This window comes from Talpa europaea (genome assembly GCF_964194135.1).
Source record: "Talpa europaea genome assembly, chromosome: 6".
In the NCBI taxonomy this organism is placed as follows: Eukaryota; Metazoa; Chordata; class Mammalia; order Eulipotyphla; family Talpidae; genus Talpa; species Talpa europaea.
This window is the reverse complement of record NC_140072.1, coordinates 41640191-41664884: the sequence shown is the minus strand read 5'-3', so window position 1 is coordinate 41664884 and position 24694 is coordinate 41640191. Positions and strand designations below refer to the sequence as shown.

The 24694-nt window shown below is 39.3% G+C and overlaps 1 protein-coding gene across 1 annotated transcript in view; it reads right to left on the bottom strand.

Annotated features, from left to right (window-relative positions):
• The window catches only part of ACOXL (acyl-CoA oxidase like), a gene marked incomplete at both ends in the record, with an annotated part of 268533 nt that overhangs the window by 70275 nt on the left and 173564 nt on the right, over nt 1-24694 (bottom strand). Inside the window, one exon of the mRNA XM_084235198.1 lies at nt 14631-14742. Within this exon, the coding sequence (XP_084091324.1) occupies nt 14631-14742 (112 nt within the window). The remainder of the gene's footprint in view (nt 1-14630; nt 14743-24694) is intronic.

The following is a 24694-nucleotide window of genomic DNA, read 5'->3' as shown; positions in this document are numbered from 1 at the left end:
AGCACTGCTACAATGCCTTGCCCAGCAGTTCATACCTATGTGTTGAGTGAACAAAACTTGGATCATCCTTGTCAAGTTCCCTTTACCCAACCATACCCCTCCTCACATCTCAGCCTTGCATTTTCCCCTCCTTACCTCTTCGGTCATGAGACACCCCTTGCCTTCTACCCAGCAAGCCACCTGGAGACTCCTAAGGTGGCTCCCCAACCTGGGAAGCCTGGCACATGCCTTCCTCCAACCTGTGTCCTCCATGGCCATGTTTTCTAGCTAAGCTGAGAGCTCAGTGTCCTCATTTGACAATTGCTCTCTCTTTTTTTTTTCCTATGAGAAGGAAATGAGCTACTGGGGTACAAGACTGGGATTCACAACACATTTTCCTAGAGAAACATACTAGAAGCATGAAGCATGAAGCATTGTAGCAATGCAGGCTCCTGCAGCTACGACCTTCTGAGACATCTGTGTGCCCTGCAGTACTTACTTGAAAACAGGAGACACTGATTCTATAGCGAGTTTCAGGAAAGTCCAGTAAGGGCCCCCAGATCACACTGAAATATAGATCTGCACCAGAGTATAGTTTGCCAGTGGAATTCCTGCTGGAAGTACTTGTCCCTGGTCCCCAAGAGAGCTTGTTTAGCACAACTGTATTAGCAAAGACATGGCCTCATACCAGCTTGTTTGTTCACACAGGGGCCTCCCCTACAGAGAGCTAGGCACAAGATATCATCTTCCTCATGATGGTAGGTGCAGGGTTTCAATAAACATGCATCCAAAGAGTGCATTCAGGTGCACAAGTGCTCACACAGAGTTCCCCCCAACCTCACCATTAACTAGATCCAATCCCACAACACACTCCCTCTCAGGCATCTATTTGCATAGGGAGTTCTTTCTACTGACTCTCTGCTTCTCACCCCATTACCTTCTCCTGGCTTCAAGAAGCCTCATGACATGCCCCTCCACCCCCGCAACAATCTATCCTTGAGGTCTAGAAGCCCTACCTCTGGATTCCAGTCAAGTGGGCACATCTGTCCACAGGTGCAGGACTGTGACAGTACCATCATCAGGGCCAAAGCCCACATCAAGGGACTCATGGGCATGGATGACAGTGATGTAAGAGGAGTCCCATGGCTCCTGCTTGGTCTCGAGTCCCCAGGATGAGACAGCCAACCTCAGCAAAGGTCAGGTTTCACATGTCAGTGGGGAATAGGCTTTGAATTTCACACCAATTTTGAAAATGTGTAAATCAGGTTTGAAACGCATCTCGAAAGTTATTAAAGGTGGTATAGCAGAAGGCTTGGGACTCTCGCCTGAGACTGACGTGTCAAGACACTCTCTTCAAGACCTTCAATTCCCGCCTTCAACCTTGGCCTCATCACTTCTGATCATGGACAACTGCTCCTGCCTCCTGTATGACCTGCACCACTGCCTAGAGATGTACACTGCTGCTGAATCCTTGACATCGCCTGCTAACTGGCACCGCGGCTATACCTAGTGCCTCCTACAGCTGTACCCTGGTGCCTGATCCTCCACATTGCCACAATCTGACCAGCACTGACCAGCACTGATGGTCTGTTCCCAGTCACCTCTAAGAGCTGTCCACCTCTTCTGATCCTCTGGCACCACTGTCTGACTTCTCCTGCCTCCAGCACATCGGGTACCACTGCCTGCTGCTGTTACTCCAGCGCTGCTATGTCAAGCCTCTGGATAGGTGCTGCTGGCTGCTATAGGGCTGTCTCAGCAGCACCAACTGTGATCATCCCAAGCTACCACTGTGAGTTGGGTCCTGGCTACCACTTAATTGGCACGCCACCAGCTGCAGGCCCTCATCAAAGGGCTGACACCATCTTACATGAGCAGCTCTAGGTTTGGACTACTGGACACTGCACTGTCTGGGGTGGGGCAGAGGGCTTTAGAACCTCATTCCTGAGCAGTTGCACACACACAGCTGAGGGTCCACAAACCAAGACATTCCCTCAGACCTGCATGGTTTCAGTAAGAAATAAAATGGATGGGCTGGGGACACAGAAAAGAAATTGTGTTTGGATCACATAGAAATAGTGAAGAGAATTCAGTAGACAGGAATAGACACAAAATAGTGTATGGGGCTCCAGGTCAGTCTGGCTGCACGGCAGTTACAGGGTGTGTCAGGTTTTCTGGGGTTCACCAGGGTCTGTGTAACCTTTCCTCTCATCTGCATTGTCCTCAAGCTCTGTCCTGGGGCTGGCAATATGAACAGCCCCCCAAAGATGGATCTGTTCCAATAAAGACATGAGTATTTTTGTCACACACACACAAATTCCAGGAGTGGAGGGTGGGCACCCATGTTTGATCTGACTTGTTTCTGAATCGTTTGCCTGATAAGACTTAACTGAAATTGTCAGAACATGAAATCAAGATGGTCTTGGCAAAAGGCTCCTATAATTGAATATATTACTTCCTAATTTCTTCTCCTTTTCCATGTCATATGAAAAGTCTGCTTTTCATTACTTCTCCTTTCAGAAAAGCAAATGACTGTTAGATGATACTCTCTCCTAGGTCAGTTAGCATACATTTGAACTCCATGCTCCTGAAATTGATCTTGATAATTTTCAACATCGGGTATGTAAATAAACAAATGTTTGATACCTCCTCCCTTTCTTAACAGCTTCCTCATTTTAAAAGTTCTTCTAACTGTTCTGGTGGATGGAAGAATGTGAAGGGGGGGAAGGGGTATCAGAATCCTTAAATAGATTTTACAGACACCAAAGCATGCATTTGAACTATGGTCAGCTAGAAAGATCTTGTTTCAATAATATGATCTTCACATTTAGCTGAAGACTGCATTATAGAACCTGACTGCCTTAGCGGCTGTTTATACTAACATAAGGCAGAATAATGTACATTTAATATGTGAAAGAAATTAGGCTTCAAGATCTTTGTTCCTTGAATATCTGCAGCAGCTCAGCTGGTGCTGTACCCACGGACAGCTGGAGGAGGCATCTTCAGGCAGTGAGTGAAAGGCAATGGGTATAGCACACAGTAAAAATCACCCCATGGAGGATTTGGAGTGAATCCAGCAAACAGGAGATTGGGACAAAAAGCATCCCACTGCAGCTTGGAACTCCTAGGGCTCTGCATTTCCAGCTTCACTAACACAGCATGTCTTCCCAATGCCCAAATTGGATCCCTGGGGTTGACTCCACCTTGACTTTCTCCACATCAAACTGCTCCAAGTCTCAGTGATCACCCCTCACAATCACCGCCACCCCTATAGCTCGGGCTGTCTCCTAACTCTCCCAGGGTGATGGTTACTCTGATCTTCCAAAGGCTCATCCTCTCAGCACTGACTTTGGGGAAAGTGAAAGGAGCCCAGCCCCTCACACAGGGTACCCACCTGCCACCACATTCACACTTTTGCCAGCCTCTCTAGCCCAGGACCAGGATGCTCACTGGTTTGACACTCAGCACGAACGTGCCACTGGCTCTCACATCCCTTTTCTTGCTCCAAGGTCCTGCCTACGCTCTGCCTTGGATGCTATGAATGGCAGGCTCTGCCATTTATCATGCAAGACCCGGCTCAAGTACACTCTATTCCTTGACCCACAGAACAGAATGGACCCATTCTCCTGCTCCAGACCCCTCTCACTGCACTGTCCCCAGTAGGCATTTTTGCCACCCAACCCTCCCAGTCTGAGGGTCCCCGGAGGACACTCACTGCACGACAGCCATGCTCGCAGGCCCAGAACTCACACAGGGTCTGGGCATGACAGCATGGGGAAGCCACATCACACAGGAACTGTGTGGGAAAAATACAAACTTTACAGGTTTCTTTCTTTTTTTACTCGATTATTTAAGTTGACACTTTTTGGTTTTCAGGATTTCAACGTTTGGAATTTTTATTTCTTGGGATTGTGATTTTGGGATTTTAGATTTCAGGGTTTTTCCTCTTTTGGGATTTCAATGTTTGACATTATGGAGATTGAGATTATGTCTTTTGGGATTATGACTAGTGCCAATTTAAATTATATCTCTAAATGTTTTATGTGAGCTATACAATGCATACATTAATAATTAGTTGTGTAATATGCATAAATCTCAAGCTTACTGTAAAGTTTACACATGTTTATATCCATGTGATGACCCAAACCAAGATACAGAAATTTCCCAGGCCTGGTTTACAGTGACTCCTAATCAATAACACACTCTCCCACTCTGTGACACTCATATCAGCATCGGCTAGTTTAGCTGCTTCTTGAATAAAAGTCATAAAATAGAATCATAAAAAAATAGAATCATACATAAAAACAAGTATTAACTTGTTTTGTGTCAGAATTCTTTCACTAAACATCTATAAAACACCTGTATGCTGTTGCATTTAACAGTAGTTTATCCCTTTTTTATTGCTGAGTAGAATTCTGTGCTGTGAATTTACCACCACTGGTTTGTCCAGTCTCATGCTGATGAACATTGAATTGCTTCAATTTTGGGCTATTACTGATAAGGTTATTTTAAGCCTTCCTGTATAAGTCTTTTTGTGAGCATGTTTTCAGTTGTCTTAGGTATATGTCTAGAAAGGGAATTGCTGGGTCATAGTACATGCATATATTAAACCCGATGAGGAACTGCAGAAGTCTCTTCCAGGGTGGTTGTTATCATTTACACTAACTACCAGCAGCAATTATGAAAGTTCTGGGTGCTCTATATTGTCACCAGGATTCTGTGTCATCAATCATTTTATTCTAACCCACTTCAGTAACTGTGTCATGGTATTTCCTTGTGGTTTTAATTTCTATTTCCCTGATGACTAATAAGATTGAACAAAGTTTCATGTGCTGCTTACCATTCTTTTATCTTCTTTTGTGACATTTCTTTTCAAGTATTTTGTGTAAGCTTTCCTGCGTTGTGTGTTTTTATTGCTGGGTTGTAAGAGGTATTTTTAAATAGATTCTGGACATGTTTTGCAAATAATTTCTCTAAGATTATGGTCGAGCTTCTTTTTTTCATACAGGTATCTTTTGGAGAACAAAGCTTTGTAAAGAAAATCCAATTAATCAATATTTAATTTAAAAGTTGTGCTTTTTTTGGGGCCTCCCCTGGTGGCACAGGAGGTTGAGCGCTGCGCTGTGAAGCTGTCCGCAGCCTCTGCAGCGCCGGTTTGATCCTGGCCGGCCTGCGAGGGTCCCACATGGCATGGCAGACCTCTCCTGTCTGGTCCGCTGCTCCCCTCAGCAGTGTTTTGTCAGTCTGCCTGTTCTGTTCCTCGCTGTCTCTGGTGAATTCTCTCACCCTTCTGCGCAACTGGCCTGTACCCCGGTTCTTGTATAAATGAATAAATAAATCTTAAAAAAAAAAAAGTTGTGCTTTTTGTCTCCCTTTAAAGAAATTTTATCCCAACTTCACAAAGTTACTCTTCTATGTTTTCTTCTGCAACTTTTATAGCTTTCACTTTTACATGAAGTCTATGATCAATATCAGATAACCAGTTTCCTATACAATTTGTTGAAAATAAAGGTCTTGCCATCATTTCATTTTCTTCATATCTTTATCAAAAATCAAATGCATACATATATGTGTGTGTCAATTTCTGGACTCTACAGCTTTCCATTTATCTATTTTCTTATGCTTCTGTGGATCCCATACTGGGGATTACTGAATAATCAGTATAAACTTTGAAATCAGGTAGTGAATTTCTTCCACATTTCTTGAGCTTTTTAAAATAGTCGTTTTGGCTATTTAGGTTATTTGAATTTTCATATATATTGTCAAATCAGTTTGTGAGTTTCTACAAAAATTTTTGCTGAGATTTTGATTGAGATGGTGCCAATCTAAAGATCAATATAGGAGATATGTAATATGAGGAGGATGAATATCATAGCAATATTAATTCTCATGCACAAACATGGTATATGTCTCCATTTAAACTTTACTTTCTGCAAATTTTTATAGTTTTCATTGCACTTGCAATATTTACCTAAACATTTTGCATTTTCAGTATTCCTCTTTAGATCTGAATTCCATGTAATTTCATTTTGTTCAAATTGAAGAAATTTCCTCATTACTTCTTGTAGTGTAGGATGCCTGATGACAAATTCAGATTTCCTTTCCCTGAAAATGACTTTATTTCATTTTTGATATGTATCTTTGCTGGGTCTAGAACTCTAGGAAACTTTTCCCCTTTTAGCAGCACTTCAGAGACATCTTTCCACTGTCTTCTGGCTCTGGGGTTACAGTTTCTAATGAAAGTCAACCAACATTCTCATCATTGTTTCAGTATAGTTAATATTCTTTATTCTTTGTTTTTTTTGAGTATTTTTTAATTTTATATATTTTTTAGATTGTTCTTCATTTTTGTACAGTGTATGCTTTCTCATCTCAGTTATAATCCCTGTGAAATTCCCACCACCAATTCACCCATGTACCATCAGCATGGTCCCTTGTGCTCTTCCCTCCCATATTTTGATCAGATGTATTCTATAATATCTGTGGGTTTTAGAAGGTTTTCTATGATATATTCCTGTTTTTATCTTTGTGCATTTTTAATTCTCTCTTCTAGAATCTTGCTTAGCTTTCTGGATTTATGTACTCTCATTTTTTTATAAAAGATTTTAAAAATTGGTTAATATTTTCTCTGTTCTATTCTCACTTATCTTCTTCTAAGACTCCAGTAACATATTATTGGAGTGTGCGGTCTTACTTGCCTCCCGGTCACTGAGGCTCTGCTCACTTTATCAATCTCTTTTCTCTCTGAGTTTTTGTCCACATGACTTCTATTGACAGGTCTTCAGATTTGTTGACACTTTCCTATATTGTGTCTAATGTATTTAATTCCATCCAATTATTTTTTAACTTATTGTATTGTATTTTTCAATTCTATCCCATGTGGATAACTGTACTGAAAAATAAAGTACAGTTTCCAAAAGTCTCCTGAAAGCTTCATCCATTATATCCATATGTTCCTGTCCATGTTATAATAAATCCATCATTTTTTAAAAAGTCTTTATCTTCTCATTTTAATATCCGGGTGATTTGTGGATATTTTCTATTGAGTATTTTTTCCTCTTGATTATAGATTACATGCTCTTGTTTCTTCACATGCCTAGTAATATTTTGTTATATACTGACATTGTAAATGACAATGATTATGAATTCCATTGTCTACCTTTAGAGAGTGTTGAGTTTCATTTCAGTAAGCAGTTAAATCACTAGCAGATAAGCTCAAATTTTTATGGGGACTCAATTTTAGGCTTTGTCAGGAAGAATCTTTTTTGTTTTGCTTTTAGTCTCTTTTAATTTTACCTTTAATTCCTGGACAAATTCAGGTGAATTGAACAAAGACACTGTCAGTCAAAAAAATTATAGCAAAATAGCTGATCATGGCAATAAAACTGTAGGTGGCAGTAACTTTTCTAAACAGAAAACTCTAGAAAGTTACGTTTCTGATAACCCTATTTACAGTCTCTACCAATTCTTCTCCATTTAAATCTGAAACCCTGAATAAGGAAAAACTAGAGTACTTTGGATTCATTGTTTCCAAATTTATTGTCCCTGGATTATGAGGATGATTCATGGAGTTCATTTACAAACCACTTCCCAGTTTCTTTTTGACTCAGATTTGCAGTGTTGTAGAGGGGAATCCGAATCTGATTTTTTAAAAAGATTTATTTATTTATTCATATAAGAGCTGGGGTACAGGACAGAGAAGCAGTGTGGGGAGCAGGGGATGGTGAGAGAGGGTTCACCAGAGACAGAGTGGGGAACAGAACAGGCAGATTGACCAAAGTACACTGCTGGGAGTGTACTGTGTGAGGGGAGCAGCAGGTGAGACAAGAACGAGTTCTGCTTCACCATGTGGGCTGCTACCTGGCTGGCCAGGGATTGAACTCATGCTGCAGAGGCTGCGGATTGCTTCATAGTGCGGTGCTTAACCCCTTGCGCCACCAGGGAGGCCTTATCTCATTTGCAAAATCACTCTTTGCCAGATGATTCCTAGAAACCATGAAGTTGGGAACCACTACTATGGTGGGAGAATGTTAGAAGAAACAGAACATGAATCAGCTCTTAGTTAACTAGGACTAACAACCAGGATGAATCCCTGTGCTTGCAGCCCTTCAGCTTTCCAATTTTTGTTATGCACATTTAAAAATAAAGTCCTCTGTTAAATACATTGATAACCCAGTTTTATTTCCATTGAAAAATAAAAGTGTTAAAGAAAATATTTTCGAAGTGAAAAGTTACTGTTATTGATTTTTCCTGCAGCAATTGTGACGAACAACATTTACAACATGATTTTGGAAAGCTGGTGAAGTGGTGAATTTACACAGGACACTACGGGACTAGGTTCTCTCCATGGCCACCCACACACTCAAGGACAATTTCTAGCCCCACTCTGAGTTAAATTATGAAGACACCAAGGAAGGGAAGGCAGGATCAGGTGACAGAAAAGCTGATTGTTTCATGAGGACAGAGTGATCTGGACTTTCTATCTTAACTCTGTGATTTGGATCTTAACTGTGAACTGCTAGCCCTTAGCATTCACCCCAAGCTAAGAGGTAGACAGGTTTTCTAATATGCAACAAGAGTTGGCCAAATTTCTCTAAAATAACATGTGATTTTTGAAGAAAATTAAAAGCATTACTAAAAAGCTGAGAAGAAAAGCAGATTTCTGAAGCCCACTTATGTTTTTGTTTTTTATTTAAAGATTCTGAACTACATCACATGGTTATTTTTACAAATCTTGGCATTCTAGATGAAGTCAGCCTCTTTTGGAAACTGCCCAAAGACTATTGTCCAGAATCCATTTAGGTCAGATGTTCAAGTTGCTAAGTAGTCATTTTATTTTAAGATACACCAAATTAATGAAGGTAGATATAAGCCAGCATGCAGTGAGCTGAACAAACAGCCGAGCCAAAAATACAACCAAAATGTAAAAGACAATATTCTTGCCTTAATCTTACAGGTTTTATCTTATTTCATTTTACCTTGGGCTAAAGCTAGTGAACTTACCAAAGACAGAAGCACATCTTAATAATGCTTAGTCCTAGCAAATTGTATTACTCGATCAATATTTAATTAAATTGACCATAAAATGGTTAATTGATGGTAGTAACTAAGATAAAGAACTTGAGTATGAGTTTCATCATTTTTTAAAATGCTTTTTTTTAGGGCCTCCCCTGGTGGCGCAGCGGTTGAGCGCTGAGCTGCGAAGCTGCCCCCAGCCTCTGCAGCACCGGTTCAATCCCCGGCCACTGGCGAAGTTCCCACATGGCAGGCAGACCTCTCCTGCCGTGCCCACTGCTCCCCTGAGCAGTGTATTTCTTTGTCAGTCTGCCTGTTCTGTTCCCCACTCTGGCTCTGGTGAATTCTCTCACCCTCACATGCTTCTGACTGTACCCAGTGCTTGTATAAATAAATAAATAAATCTAATAAAAATTTAAAAAAATAAAATGCTTTTTTTTAACACATCTGAGCATTCCATTCTTGCAACAAATTTGTATTGTACCTACTCTTATCACCCCAAATTTACAGATAAGGAAGCAGAGATTCAGAAGTGATAAAACATAATTGTCTGATTCTAAAACCCCTTTGATCTTTTCACCACACTACTTGCTTACTTTTTATTTTATGTTCATAAAACACAGATGTGTGCAAAATTTTATTTTTCTCAAAGCCAGAGAACAATTACAAAAAAACCTTTCTGAATATTTAAAAGTATCAGAGAGCTTTTAATATCATGCTGAGAGTTAAAAGTAAATATTGTATAGTGAAACTGTTTTTCTAATATCAATAAAATAAAAATATGAAAGATGATAGACTCCCAAAACCTGAAGATAAAAAGTGAGAAAGTTGGAGATAAATGAAGTGTAAAAAAAAAATGGGTGTGGAGAAATGTGGATCCTGGGGAAGTCTGATTAGGTTCAACATTTGCAGAGAATGTACAGTGATAAAAATGTTCTTATGTCCATAACAGAAAAACTAGAAGCATCAGAATATCCTGTCATCTGATCCTGCCTTCCCTTCCTTGGTGTCTTCATAATTTAAGTCAGAGTGGGGCTAGAAAATACCCTTGGATGTGTAGGTGACCATGAAGACAGCCTAGTCCCATAGCGTCCTGTGTAAATCACCACTTCACTGCTTTTCCAAAATCATGTTGCAAATGTTGCTCATCATAAGCAGAATATTGAGTGATCATGTTCCTGTTGACATAGGAAGAATACCACCTTATGTTATTAAATTGAAATATTAGTTTAAAAATATTATAATTGCTTTTAATATATTTTTGAAATGATGAGTATATTAACACTAAAGCTATTGAACACTTTTGCTTTCAGATGCTCAATTAATTATCTAGTACCTGCAATTTCTCCAAGTTTAGCATCTTAAAACAAACAAAAAAGAAACCTTATTATCGGGGTCTCCTCTGGTGGTGCAGTGGTTGAGTGCTGGGCTGCAAAGCTGCCCGCAGCCTTTGCAGGGCCGGTTTGATCCCTGGCTGCCCGGCAAGGGTCCCACATGGCATGCAGACCTCTCCTGCCGTGCCCACTGCTCCCCTCAGCAGTGTATTTCGTCAGTCTGCCTGTTCTGTTCCCCGCTCTGGCTCTGGTGAATTCTCTCGCCCTCCCGCACTTCTGACTGTACCCAGTGCTTGTATAAATAAATGAAAAATCTTAAAAAAAAAAAAAAAAGAAAAGAAAAAGAATATGGTTTCTGAAGGCTAAGAATCTGGGCATGCTTTTGATTGTGTGTTTGTGGCCCAGACACTCTCCTGAGGTTATAGTCAAGTTGTTGACTTGCAGTCAACAGTCCTTGCGGTCTTTAAAGATCTGGGCAGGGGTGGTGGAAACACTTCATAGCTTTGGGCAAGAGGTGTTTCAATTCCTCACTGCATGGACTGTCCACTCCATGGGCTGCCCAAGAGTGAGGATCTGACTGACAGAAGGGGATAGAGGAGAGAGAGGAGAGGAAAAGGGGGTGGAAGGGAGAAGTAGAAAGAGAAACTTACATAGAAGTCATGATCTCAAAAGGACATACCATCAACTTCTGGCGTATTCTATTGGTTAAACACACCAACTCTGGCACAAGATGAGGACCACATCAGTTGTGACTACCAGATGGTATGGACCACTGAAGAACATCATGGACTCTCTCTATCACAGTGTAACCTCAGCCATTTCTAAGACCCACAAAGTCTCATCCCATTACACACTGGTTCTAATTCCAGAATCTCTTCATCTACCTCCAGCCTAGGTATAAGTAATGTTAGTCAGGTGTCATTTCTTAAGTACAGTTCTTCTGATTTGAACGTTATTAACTAAAAAGCAAGGTATCTGTCTCCTACATGGCCAACATACAATTTTAGGGTAGGAATAAGATAACTACTCCATATACTCTTGCTCAAAAAGAAAGAAATGGGAAGAATATATGGGTCAGTAATCCATAGAAATTCTGAAATCCAGTTAAGCAATTAGCAGATGTTCCTTGATTAAGATTTGTCCTATCCAGTGCCCAGGAGTTTTTATTCTCTGTGGCCCCACCCTCTGAGTTCTGGGTTCTACTCCCTGCCTTTATCATAAAAGGTAGTCCATGTTCGTGGCTGAGCATTTCACTCAGCCTGCTTCATGCCTGCAGAAGCATAGCTGGCTCCAAGACTCCACCATCTTGCACTGGGGACCTTTCAGCATAAGCTAAAACATGTGTGGTTGATATGATTCCCTTTAAAACTTTAAACATCTTCCATGAGTCTTTTTTGGAGTCCAGCCCATTAGATGAAAGTCACATCCACAAATCTAGGTCCATGGGTGTTGAAGGCTAGAGGACAAAGCCCTTAAGTGCCCTAGAAACTCTATAGCTTGATGAGAGGCTCTCTGAGGCCTCTTTTCAGAGGCCCTTTGGACTCACTGAATACGCACTATGGAGCCAGAGAGATGGGATTTATATGCCACGTGAGACAGAGAAAAAGGGAACACCACAGGACACAATTTTGGGAAGCAATCCTGGAGGAATTCTCAAAGCAAGGAGCAAACGGCAGTGACAATCCCTAAAAACAACTGTCCCCACACCCCTGCTCCACTGTGGGGTAGGCACATGGAAAGAAGCAGCACTGGAGGGTCTTCAGGTCTCTAAAAACATGCTTTCTGATTTGTTCTTTGCTCTTCCTCTGATTAACACAAACATCTGGTTACTTATTTATCTTTTTTGCTTTGTCTTCTGTAGTGATTTGGAAACAAGCATCCTGTGTTTAGTATTCACATTGACTTGCAATTTAATGAAACATATATTTTAACCTAAGTTTCTCTAATGATCAAAGTCAAACAAAACAATGTCATTGGCCTACCCTGCAATTAGAGCAAGAAATTAAGAATGTTTTTACTTTACTTTAGCTTTTATCTTACCTTAAAAAATATTATAAACTCAATCTATTATAGAACCAATTAGTCAAGATTTTTTTATTCATGTTTTTTCCAAAAAACAGATTCTTTTCCCCAAAATACAGATATTATGCATTTAACTATAAATATTTTACAAAAGCACAGACTTGCTGTTTGGTTTCATAGGTAACACTAATCCTTTTCTATCTTGAATTCTTTATTTTCAAGTTATTAATTTTGATTCTTTTTAATGTCCTATACAGTAGGCCTTTGAATGATTTTTCAGGAGAATCATGTTCCTTCTGATTCTCAGACATTTGAAAATATCTTTCCACTGCCTGTACTCATGAATTTTTTTTTATTTTTAAATACACTGCTGAGGGGAGCAGCGGGCTAGACAGGAGAGGTCTGCTGGCCATGTGGGCTGCTCTGAGGCCGGCAGGGATCTAACCGGCACTGCAGAAGCCGTGGATAGATCCACAGCGCTGCGTTCAACCACCTGCGCCACCAGGGAGGCCCTCATAAATTAAATTTTGTTGAAATAGTATGCTTAGATCGTGGAATTCCTCCTTAGAAGAACAGTTATTACTCCACTTGAGCTGGTGGTAAAGACTTAAGTTAGCATTATTTTTCCCCATTGTGGGAAAATATTTTCTGTCTGGTTGCTTCCACCATGTTCTTTTCACCCTAGTTTGCAAACCATAGTTAGGTATGATAATTTTCCATTAAAATCTTGATTTTTTAATATATTAAGGAAAATATTTTTCTGTTATCTCTGAGATTATATGCTTCTATTGTTCCAGCATTTTCAGGAATATTGTTATCTATAGGTTGGATTTCTTTCACACTGTGTCTATCTTATCTCGTACAATTTCATTTTTATCTTTTGTTCTAAAATCGTAGAAGACTGGGGCCTCCTTGGTGGTGCAAGGGATTAAGACACAACCTATGAGGCTGTCTGCAGCAACTGCAGCATGAGTTGGATCCCCGGCCACAGAGCTACCCACATGGCTCAGCAGACCTCTCCTGACTCGCCAGCTGCTCCCCTTAGCAGTGTATTTCAGTTGATCTGCCTGTTCTGTTCCCCACTCTGTCTCTGGTATATCCTCTCACCCCCCATCCCCACACCTCTGGCCTGTATCCAAGTTCCAGTATGCATAAATAAGTAAATCTTTTAAAAAAATAAAATCTTAGAAGGCTAATTCACATCTAATATTTTACCTACTGTCAATTCTGCTCTCCTGTGCATCTATAATGCTTTGGTCTTAGATTATAGCCTTCTCTTGTTTGGGTTGACTCCATGATAAAGGCAGGGAACATGGAGTGACTTAAGCCCATATGGATGTACCCCTGGTGTCTGACAGGGCCTCACCTCAGACTATACCTAAAGAGTAGACTGATTTGCACAACCCTGGTCCAGGTTCCTGCCACTTTCTGCACTTCTGACTCCAGAGCATTTCCTAAGAGAATATCCAACCTCTCCCTTCTACTCGCTCTGTGTTGTACTGGGAGACACAACCTTGGAATTGACATTAAAAAAAAAAAAAATGAACTGAAGGGGAAGAGTTATCTGGGGCTCATTTCTTGTCCACTTAGAACCTAATTTCCATGCATAAAGGGGAATGGTGGTCTGGTATCAGGTTACAGCATCCCTGAGAGCCTAAGGATTGCAGGGTAGGATGAGTAAAGCCCTCTTCTGGGTCTGGTTGCTATTCCTTATTAGCATTAGAAGATGAAACAGATCTTGTTGGGGTGAGGTTGGGGCATTTCCTCAAACCAATTCCAGTGGCACTGTCCTCAGTGGAATTTCTTATAGATTTCTATCAATGGCGATACAAGGTTTTATAATTTTGCAGTGTCATGGGTATTTTAATAGAAGATAGAGTGTATCTTAGGCAAATCCAATGGTCAATTTTTTTCATTTGCCAGAAACTAACCTCAAGCCCCCACTCCCCACCCCCTGACAATAGAACAATGCCTTCATTATACAGAGAGAACAATGATTTTTCAATTCTAGTAAAGGCTGAAAATTACTCATCAAATCCTATGGTAGCCAAATGATGCTTCTAGGTAGAATTCTAAAAGACACTGCAAAATGGCTGAACAGTGCATCCTGGCCTCCACAGCAAGCAAGGCTGCCATACAAAATGGCCTGTAGGACTCTAGGCATTTCCAGAAGCTTGTAATTAAGCTGACTCATCCTTGACTACATTTAGCAGATAGTTCACCAGCAAAAACAAGCCTTAAACACACGTCAAAAAAGAAAAATATAACACAATGTATCTTTACCTTATAATAAATTCTGGCCACCAAAGCCCGCTGAAGAACCCTTTCACGAAAATTCACTGCTTTCAGCAGAAAAGCGAGATTACCAACAGCATTCACGTTCAGCGCCAGGAAACTGAAGGAAGAACAAAATAACTGTCATATTTATTTTGTCCTCACCAAAAATTTGCATTTGGAAGAAATAGACAAGGTTTGTTTTTTTCAATAAGAATTCTCTTCTGGGCCTCAATGATGGTGGAGGGCTTAAAGTCTCAGCACCATGAAGCTATTGCCAGTCACTGTGGTATGAGTTACCCTCCCTCCACGGAGCTGACCCGCATGGCATAGCAGACCTCTCCTGCCTTGCCTGCTGCTCCCCTCAGCAGTGTGTTTCAGTAGATCTGCCTGTTCTGCAACCCAGTCGGTCTCTGGTGAATCTTCTCACTCCCCACATCTCTGGCCTGCACCCCAGTTCTTGTATGTAAAAACAAATAAAATAAATCTTTCAAAAATTAATAATTCCCTTCTAATAGGAAAGTAGTATAAGTACATGTAATCACCCTCCCTTCCTTCTCTCTTTGCTCTATTCATGCTTCCTTTCAGTATTTTTCAAATGAATGTCTGGCTCTAGTTAAATATTGTATGTGGTTGTCCTCTAGGTAGAAAGATAATTTGATCCCTGTTTTTTCCACTTACTATTGTATTTATAAACAGTATTCAACATTTACATAGCTTTCTTTTTTTATTTAAATTTTATTTTTATATTCCCCATACAATTACAACCCCCTTATTTTGACCCCAATCCCTTCTTTCCCCGCCCCCCACCCCCCCATAGAGTGTCTCTGGTTCATAGTTGTTTGTTGATTTTGATATTTTCTTTCTTATAGTTATTCTTTTTTCTGGTCCCTTATTTAAGTTTTCTAGATTCCTGCTATCAATATTTACATAGCTTTCTTGACAGTTATATAATTTTCATCAAGTGAGTTTATAATTTACTCAACCACTGCTGAGCATTTGCTATAATAATGATTATAAATATAACTCACAAATTATTTGTCAATGAATAATATTTTAAATTCATTATGAATCAGGAACTGTGCTAAGTATTTGTTGTGAATTATTCAATAATTTAATTACGAATAATTATTATTCAATATTATTTAATTATTACTATCATTGGATATAATGATTATCTAGTCAACAGTTTGAGAAGCTGAGGTTCAGCAAGATTCAGGAACTTGCTCAGGGTTGCAGGAGCAGAACATGCTCAAGTTAGTTGTTTTTTTTTTTGAGGGGGGCACCATACTTGAGGAAAGAGGCGCTCCAGAGGGCAGTGGGAGGGGTGCAGGCAAGCACAGGATAGGGTGTGCCACAGAAATGGTGACTTTCTTCAACAGGTGATAATTTCCATCTTTCCCATTGAGCAAATAAGGAAACTGAGGCACAAACAGCCTCAAAACATCCAAGTCTCTCTCAAAATCCTATGGACTTTTCATCAAGCAACTTGGTCTTGTGTGCTAATTTTCGACACATACACACATACACACACACAGTAAAACTTCTGTCTTTAGAATCTAGATAGACAGTTAAGGGTTAATTCACACTTAGGGTTCCCAATAGGCCCATTACCCTTTCATCATACCCTTGGGAAGTAAGTTAGTATAAGACCCAAATAACTTATTCTCATTAATTAAAATTAAAACTCACAAGTAGCTTGTAGTGGGTGCTTAATCAGAAGCTATAAGAGAAATTTTAAGAAGCAGCTGATAATAGTGCTTTTGAGAATGCCAAGAAGTGAATAAATAATTGCCCTCCATTTAAACAGGAAAGATGGAAGACTATTTACATGCTAATTATCAGAAAATTTAAATTAAATTTTTTTTCCCTTTTTACAAATTATTGACTTTTCAAAGACTCATATCCTGAAACAATATATAATGTTTTATTTTACATCAGAGGAAAAACAATTTTCTGAAGGTTTATTTTCTTATGCTTTTATTATGTACATAGGGATAACAGATAGGGATATAATTTCAGTACTTATTACATAAACTATGTTTAAAGACACTTATCTCTTCTAATTCTTCTGAATAATGAGGTTTGATAACTAATTCTGAGAATTCTTATATCATCTTTTCAGCATACAAAAGTCAGGGCTATAATTTCTTAACCCACTTAGGAAAAGACAAAGTTTTCAGTAATATTTACACAATTCTGATTCTAAATATTGCAATAAGTGGTAAAAATAATCAAATTTTACATTACTCATATATTGGGAAATCTAGACATATACCCACTTAAAAAATTTTTAGCAAAATATAAATACTGCAAAGAAATTGGGACAGATAATTACAAACACAATGCATACAGATTTAAAACATCAAAACTAAACAGCACTCAATAAAGTGAAAATTATTTCACTGTCATTTATGTCAATTCTATCTAACCTTAGAGATTTTTTTCTCATTCTTGTTATTGTGCAGGAAAATTGTTTTAAGTCAATAGACTTTCTCTTGGTCTCCTTAACAAAATAGGTCTTTTTATTTTTTATTTTATATGTATTTTTTATTTTATTTTATACATTTTTACATCATTTTTCATTTTTGCACAATGTATGCATTTTATTCTTGGTTATAGTCCCACATAATTCCCACCTCCCTTGTTTTGATCCTACTTCTTCCTCCCCCCACCCCCTGTAGTGTGTCTCTGGTTTATAGTTGCTTGTTGACTTTGATTTTTGCTTTATTATAATTAGGATTTTTTCCTGGTCCCTTATTTAGGTTTTCTAAATTCCTGCCATGAGTGAGACCATCTGGTATTTTTCTTTTTCTTTCTGGCTTATTTGCTGAGCATGATCCCTTTCAGCTCCATCCATGTTGCTGCAAATTGCATGAGTTTATCTTTTTTGATTGCTGATATATTGTGTGTGTGTATATACATATATTTACCTATTGTAAATAGTGCTGCTTTACACCTAGGGGTGCAGGTGCCCTTTTGAATTAATGTTGCTGTGTCCTTTGGGTAAATACCTAGGAGTGGTATTGCTGGATCATATGGAAGCTTCATCTTTAGTAGGCTGAGGAATCTCCACACAGCTTTCCATTGTGGTTGGACCAGTTTGCACTCCCATCAGCAGAGCAGGAGAGTTCCTTTTTCTCCACATCCTTGACAACATTTGTTGTTGCTAGTTCTTTTTAAATATGTGCCATTCTCACTAGGGTAAGATGGTATCTCATTGTAGTTTTGATTTTCATTTCCCTGATTACAAGTTATGTTGAACATTTTTTCATATGCCTGTTGGCAATTTGCATTTCCTCTCTGGAGAAGTTTCTTTTTAGCTCTTCTGCCCATTTTTTGACTGGGTTATTTGCTTTGTTTTTGTTGAGTCTCGTCAGCTCTTTGTAGATTTTTGTGATCAGTCCTTTATCATTAGTGTTGTGTGCAAAAATTTTCTCCCAATCAGTGGGGTGTCTCTTTGTTTTGGTTACTGTCTCTTTTGCTGTACAGAAGCTCTTAAATTTTATGTAGTCGCAACTGTTTATCTTTGCCTTTGCTATCACTGCTTTGGGTGATGAGTCTTTACAGATGTTACTGAGGTGTATGTCATATAGTGTTTCACCTATATTTCCTTCTATATATTTTATGGTTTCAGGTCTTATGTCTAGTTCTTTAATCCATTTTGAGTTGGTTTTTGTGCATGGTGTGAGGTAATAGTCAAGCTTCATTCTTTTGCATGTAGCAACCCAGTTTTCCCAGCACCATTTATTAAACAAACTTTCTTTGCTCTAGTGCACATTCTTTGCTCCTTTGTCAAAGATTAGTTGACCATAAATCTGTGGGCTTATTTCTGGATTTTCTATTTGCTTCCATTGGTCCATGTGTCTGTTCTTGTTCCAATACCATGCAGTTTTGATTATTATGGCTTTGTAGTATAGTTTGAAGTCTGGGAGTATGATACGTCCATTCCCTTCTCTTTTTTTCAAGAGAGCTTTGGCTATTCAGGGTTTTGGGTGGTTCCATATGAATTTCATCCATATATGTTCTATTTCTCTGAAGAATGTCATTGAAATTTTTATTGGAATAGCATTGAATCTATAAATTGCTTTTGCTAGGATGGCCATTTTGATAATGTTAATTCTTCCAATCTGTGAGCAGGGAGTGTCTTTCCATTTCTTTGTGTTTTCATCTATTTCTTTTAACAGTGTTTTATAGCTTTCTTTGTATAGCTCCTTTACATCTTTTATTAGGTTTATTCCCAAGTATTTGATTTTTTTGTTTCAATAATAAAATGGATGGTTTTCTTGATTTCTTCTTCTTCAGATTGATTGTGTATAGGAAGGCTACTAATTTTTGTGTGTCGATTTTGTATCCTGCTACTTTACTAAACTGATTGATTAGTTTGTTTAGTTTTTCTGTAGAGTTTTTGGGGTTCTCTATGTATATTATCATATTATCTGTGAGTAGTGATCATTTAACTTCTTCCCTCCCAATTTGGATTCCTTGTATGTCTTTCTCTTGTCTTATTGCTCTGCTAGGACTTCCAGTATATATTGAAAAGCAGTGGTGAAAGTGGACATCTTTGTCTTGTTCCAGATCTTAATGGAAATGCTTTTAACTTCACCATTGAGAATGATATTGGCCATGGGCTTGTCATATATGGCCTTTATGATGTTGAGGTATATTCCTTGTATCCCGAGAATTTCAAGGGCCTTTATCATCAATGGGTGTTGTACTTTGTTGAAAGCTTTCTCAGCATCTATTGGTATTACCATATGTTTTTTACATTTCTTTTTGTTGATGTGTTGGATTACATTCATTGATTTTTGGATGTTGAAACATCCTGTGTCCCTGCAATAAATCCTATTTGTCGTGGTAAATTATCTTATGGATACCTTGTTTGATTCTGTTAGCTAAAATGTTATTGAGGATTTTTGCATCAGTGTTTATGAGAGAGATTGGCCTGTAGTTTTCTTTTTTTGTGTTGTCCTTGTTCAGTTTTGGTATTAGTGTAATATTGGCTTCATAGAACATTATTATCATTATTATCATAGAACATTATTATCCCTTCCTTCTCAATTTTTTGAAAGAGTTTACGAAGGATAGGCACTAGTTTGTTTCTGAATGTTTGGTAGAATTCATTTGTAAATCCATCTGGTCGTGGGCTTTTGTTTTTGGGGAGGGTTTTGATTACCATTTCAATGTCACTGCTTGTAATTGGTCTGTTTAGGTGTTCTATTTCTTCCTTATCTGGCTTTGGGTGGTTGTAAAGTTGTAGGAATTTGTCCATCTCTTCTAGATTGTTGAACTTGTTTGCATATAACTGTTCAAAGTGTAACAGGGTGGTCCCCAGGAAAGGGGGGGGTTCCAGGTTCCCTGCCCCACCCAAGGGAGGGTGGAGCTAAGCAGGGAGAGAAGAAGCTGGAGAGGAGACTGAGGAAGAAAGAAAGCAGGATGGAGAGCAAGAAGGAGACCTAAAAGAGGCACATGGAGCCTAGAGACTCGTGAAGAAACTGCGCTTGCCTTTTGGTCGTGGATTGGGTGACACAGATGTGGGTGAGACCTGTGGGGAGGTGACAGTGGCAGCTTTTATCTTGATTTTGATTTTGCCCTTTTCCTTACAGGCTTGTCTGGTCATTTCTAACCCTTTTCTGTGGGTCCCCACTGGAAGATGCCTTAGACTTGTGGCAGGTTTTGGGGCCTTGCTCTGGGCCAATCCCATTTGGATGGAGTTTTACCCAAGAGGGGATGGGTAACTTTAGGTGCTTGATTTAGAAACTAGATTCTTTGCCTTTCCTGTATTGTTTACTAGTTGTATTAAAGTTCCTTCCCATTAAAGTCTCAGATGTTTTTGTGTTAATGTGGCGGATGGCAGAACCTATTTAAAACAGGCAGGTATGCAGGCAGGGTCTAGGCTGTCCCTCTCCCTGCCCTGTAACAGATTTGGCGACTCTGTGTCTTTTATTGAAGAGTTTAGTCCATTTACATTTAGAGTTAATATTGATATGTTAGTATCTGTATTTGTCATTTTGTTTGTCTTTTCTCTGGTTTTATTTATTTAAAAATATTTTTTTTTGGTCTTGTTTTGTTCTTATACATCCCTCTGTTGGTTCTGGCTTTAGGACTTCTAGTAGTATTTTTTGGAGTGGGGGTTTAGTCATAACGAAATTCCACAGTTTCTGTTTGTCTGGGAAGGTCCTTATTCTTTCTTTATAGAGGAAGGAGAGCTTTGCGAGATAGAGTATTCTTGGTTGGCATTTGTTGTCCTGGAGTTTGTTGACTATGTCCCTCCGCTCTCTCCTTGCCTGTAGTGTTTCTTTGGAGAAGTCTGATGTCAGCCTGATTGGTTTTCCTTTAAATGTTATCTGTTTCTTCCCTCTTGTCAGCTTCAATATTTTTTCCTTGTCTTGGATTCTTGGGAACTTTACTATTATGTGTCTTGTTGTATTTTTCCCTTCATCATGGAAGTTTGGTGCTCTTCTTGCTTCTTGTATGTCTATTTTCAGCTCCTTCTTCATGTTTGGGAAGTTCTCTTCAATTATTTCCTTGAATATTTTCTCTGTTCCTATGTCTATCTCCTCTCCTTCTGGGAGTCCTATAACTCTTATATTTCCTTTCCTCAATGGAGTCAGATAGTTCCCAAAGTATTTCTTCAATCTTTTGCCTTTGTACTTCTCTTTCCTTTTCTGTTTTTGGTTCTTTTTATTTCTGTGTCTTTGAGAGTACTTATTCATTCTTCTATTTCATCTATTCTGCTTTCATTGCTTTTCCCAGAGTTCTTTAGCTCTTCCATTAATCCTTTGATCTCCTGCATTTCTTTTACTTTTTTCTGTAGGGACTCAATTTCATTCTTCTGATCATTGGTAATTTTTCCCATATCATTTTCAACTTCTTCCAGTTTTTTTAATCATGGCCATTTTAAATTCTCTATCAGGAAGACTCATAAGTTCCTCTAAGTCACTGGTGTTGCAGTCTGGTGTTTGATTGTCTTTTTGTGGTGTGTCTTTTTCCTGGGGACGTGCTTGGTTGCTTGTAATTTTTCTTCTCCCTGCTGCTTGTTTTCTAAGTTGTCCTATGAGATGGGACACTGTGTACTGGCTGGCATCTCTTTGGTGTGCTCTTTCTGGGATGTTGGGAACTGGTGGTCCAATAGAGCCCAATACTGTCAAGTCCAATACTGTTATGCCAGCAGTCCAGTAGGGCAGTGGTATTATGGATATGTAAATGGTTGCTGTCCCTGAAAATCTCCTCCGTCTGTATTTGTTTAATTCCAGAGGTGGGTCTTGAGATCCCACAGACTGCCCTGGTGGTGGCTGGATTGCCCGCTGGGCTCCAAATTACTGGATCCTCCTCTGGGCTCCTACTCCTTGCCAGACAGGGCCTGGCTTATGGAGGGAGGCACTTCCCTGCGCCCTGGGTCTGCCCCTGTGGGCTCCAACTCTGGGCTCCAATTCACTGCCAGGTTGGGCCTGGCTTGTGGGGGCCTTCAGCTCACCTCTGACTGTGGGGACAGCCCTTTCTCAGCTCCACACAACAGCTTTGGTGAGGTCCAGACAGGTGTATAATTCCCTGTCCTAAGATGGCGCATCTGCTGGGAGCTTCCCTGCACCTCAGGTCTGCCCCAGCAGTGGCTGGATCCCCCTCTCTAAATTAAATAAATTCTTAATTTGGCCTTTAGAAGGCTGAGTTTACCTCCTCTCAGTCCAGTAAAAGAAAGGTGTAAAAATTTTCATATTTTATTGAAAAGTATGTTTTAGTCATTTTAGAGACTTACTATGAAACATAGAGGCAGTGAATGTTGTTACTGGGAACTGCCTTTCTTTAGATGTTTACTGTGGAACACTGTTTACTTAAGGTTGTAAACTGCATGTGCTACAGGAACCACCTTGCTATATGTTATGTCAAACACAACCAGGCCACATAGCTGGAGGAACTCACCCAGCATAGAAGGCTGTTCAGAGTCTCTCAAAAATTAGAATATCATTAAGGGTAACTTTCTTATAGCTGTGTATTTTACAAAATAAAATATAAATTTAATTCAAATGCACAATACTAGTCATCAGAGAAATGTAATGGAAGACCACAATGAGGTAGCATTACACAGTTACCAGAATGACTACAAATTATAATACACATAAAACATCAAAAATTAATGAGGATATAAAGCAGCCCAAACTCTCATGCTTGTTGATAGAGTATAAAATGGTAATACCTCTTCAGAAAAAGTTCTCACAATGTCTTATAAAATGAAATATTCACAAACCCTATAATCTAGAAATTTCACTTCTACTTGCCTTAGAAAAATAAAGATATATATTCACAAAAAGACGTATATATGAATGTTCACAGAAGTTCTATCCTGAGGAGTGCAAAGCATCCCTGGTGCCTATCCATCAATAAGAGAATGAATAACAAAGGCTAGTACATTGATAATACAGAATATTATTCAGCTGTTAAAAAGAGTATACTAATGTATATGACAACATGAATCAATGTCAGAAAACATTTTACCAAGTTAATAAGATAACTACAGAAGAATATATATTGTATGATTCCACCTTTATAAAATTCTAGAACAAAAACCAATCTGTGTTAGAAACTATCAGTATAGGGCCTACCTGGTGGCACAGGTGGTTGAACACAGTGCTGTGAAGCTGTGCAGCCTCTGCAGCACAGGTTCCATCCCAGCTGGCCAGGGAGATGCCCACATGGTGCAGCAGACCTCTCCTGTCGGGCCCGCTGCTCCCCTTAGCAGTGTATTTCAGTCGATCCACCTATTCTGTTCCCCACTCTGTCTCTGGTGAATCCTCTCACCCTCCCACACCTCTGGCCTATACCCCAGTTCTTGTATGCATAAATCAAATAAAGAAATCTTTTAAAAAAAAAAAGAAACTATCAATATAGTAAGTTCATATGGGATGGTGGTCATAGAAATTCACTAGAAAGGCACATAAAAGAACTTTTGGAGTGGCACAGATGACATGTATCTTGATAAGGGTTTTGGTTATATAGTTGTCCAAATTCAGTGAATACAAGTCTAAAATTTGTGTATTTCATAATATGTAGATTCTACATGAAAAGGAACCCTGCCAACCAAATACTGAATTGTAATGTGTGCAAGATGATGTTAAATACAAGATGAATTATTTAGAAGTGTGCTGATGTCTGCACTTTGCTTGAAAATACATCAAAAGATATTAGCATTGATGGGTGGATTAAGGAATAGATACGTGTGTGTGTGTGTTATATGGGCATAGATAGACACATGATATAGCAAGTATAATAAATATTTTAATAATAAAATCAAGATGATTCTATGGATGTTCACTAAAATTTCTTTCAGTTTTGTTGAATATTTGAAGATATTTATAATATAGTAAGGCAAAACATTCCAGTAAAATAAAGAATCTTGACTTTCCTCAAAGCCCATAGCTTCCTAGAGGATCCATGGGCTGATAAGAGCAGCATGTGCTCCAGTGCTCACCCTTAAGGGAGAGAGAGAGGCCGCACTCACCGGGACAAGAAAGAGCACAGTGGAGCTGTTTGCACAATCAGGTACAATCCTAGCAGAGGCACCTCCTTCCTGTGCTCCCCTCTTTGCCACACCCTGTCCTCCCACAGTCCAAATGAAGGGTAGTCTCTGGATGTTCACACAAATGGCAGCCTACTTGGAGGGATTTCAGAAGTTCTCAGGCGTTTTTGCTCAAGTCCCACATTCTCATGTGCACCTCTTGTGGGCATTGACAATATGACTGCCACTCCAATGCTCTACCTCAGGGTGAGCTCCATGAAGACTGAGAACCCAGGGTCACTGCTGTAACACTAGTTTGTAGAGCAAGAAGTAACTAGTGTTACTGTAACTAGTGTTACAGCAGTGCCCATACACAAGGTATGATGAAATAGATTGGATGCCAAAAGCTTTGCTTAACATAAAAATCAGAGTAAGAATGGTTTGGGGACTTAAGTGGATAAACACAGACAGACTGAATCAGTAAAACCTGGATGTGTGGGAGAGAGATGTACACTCTTTTGAAGGTTAATAACCAAGACAAAAATAAATGAAATGGAACTTTTCAAATATTTACAATTGG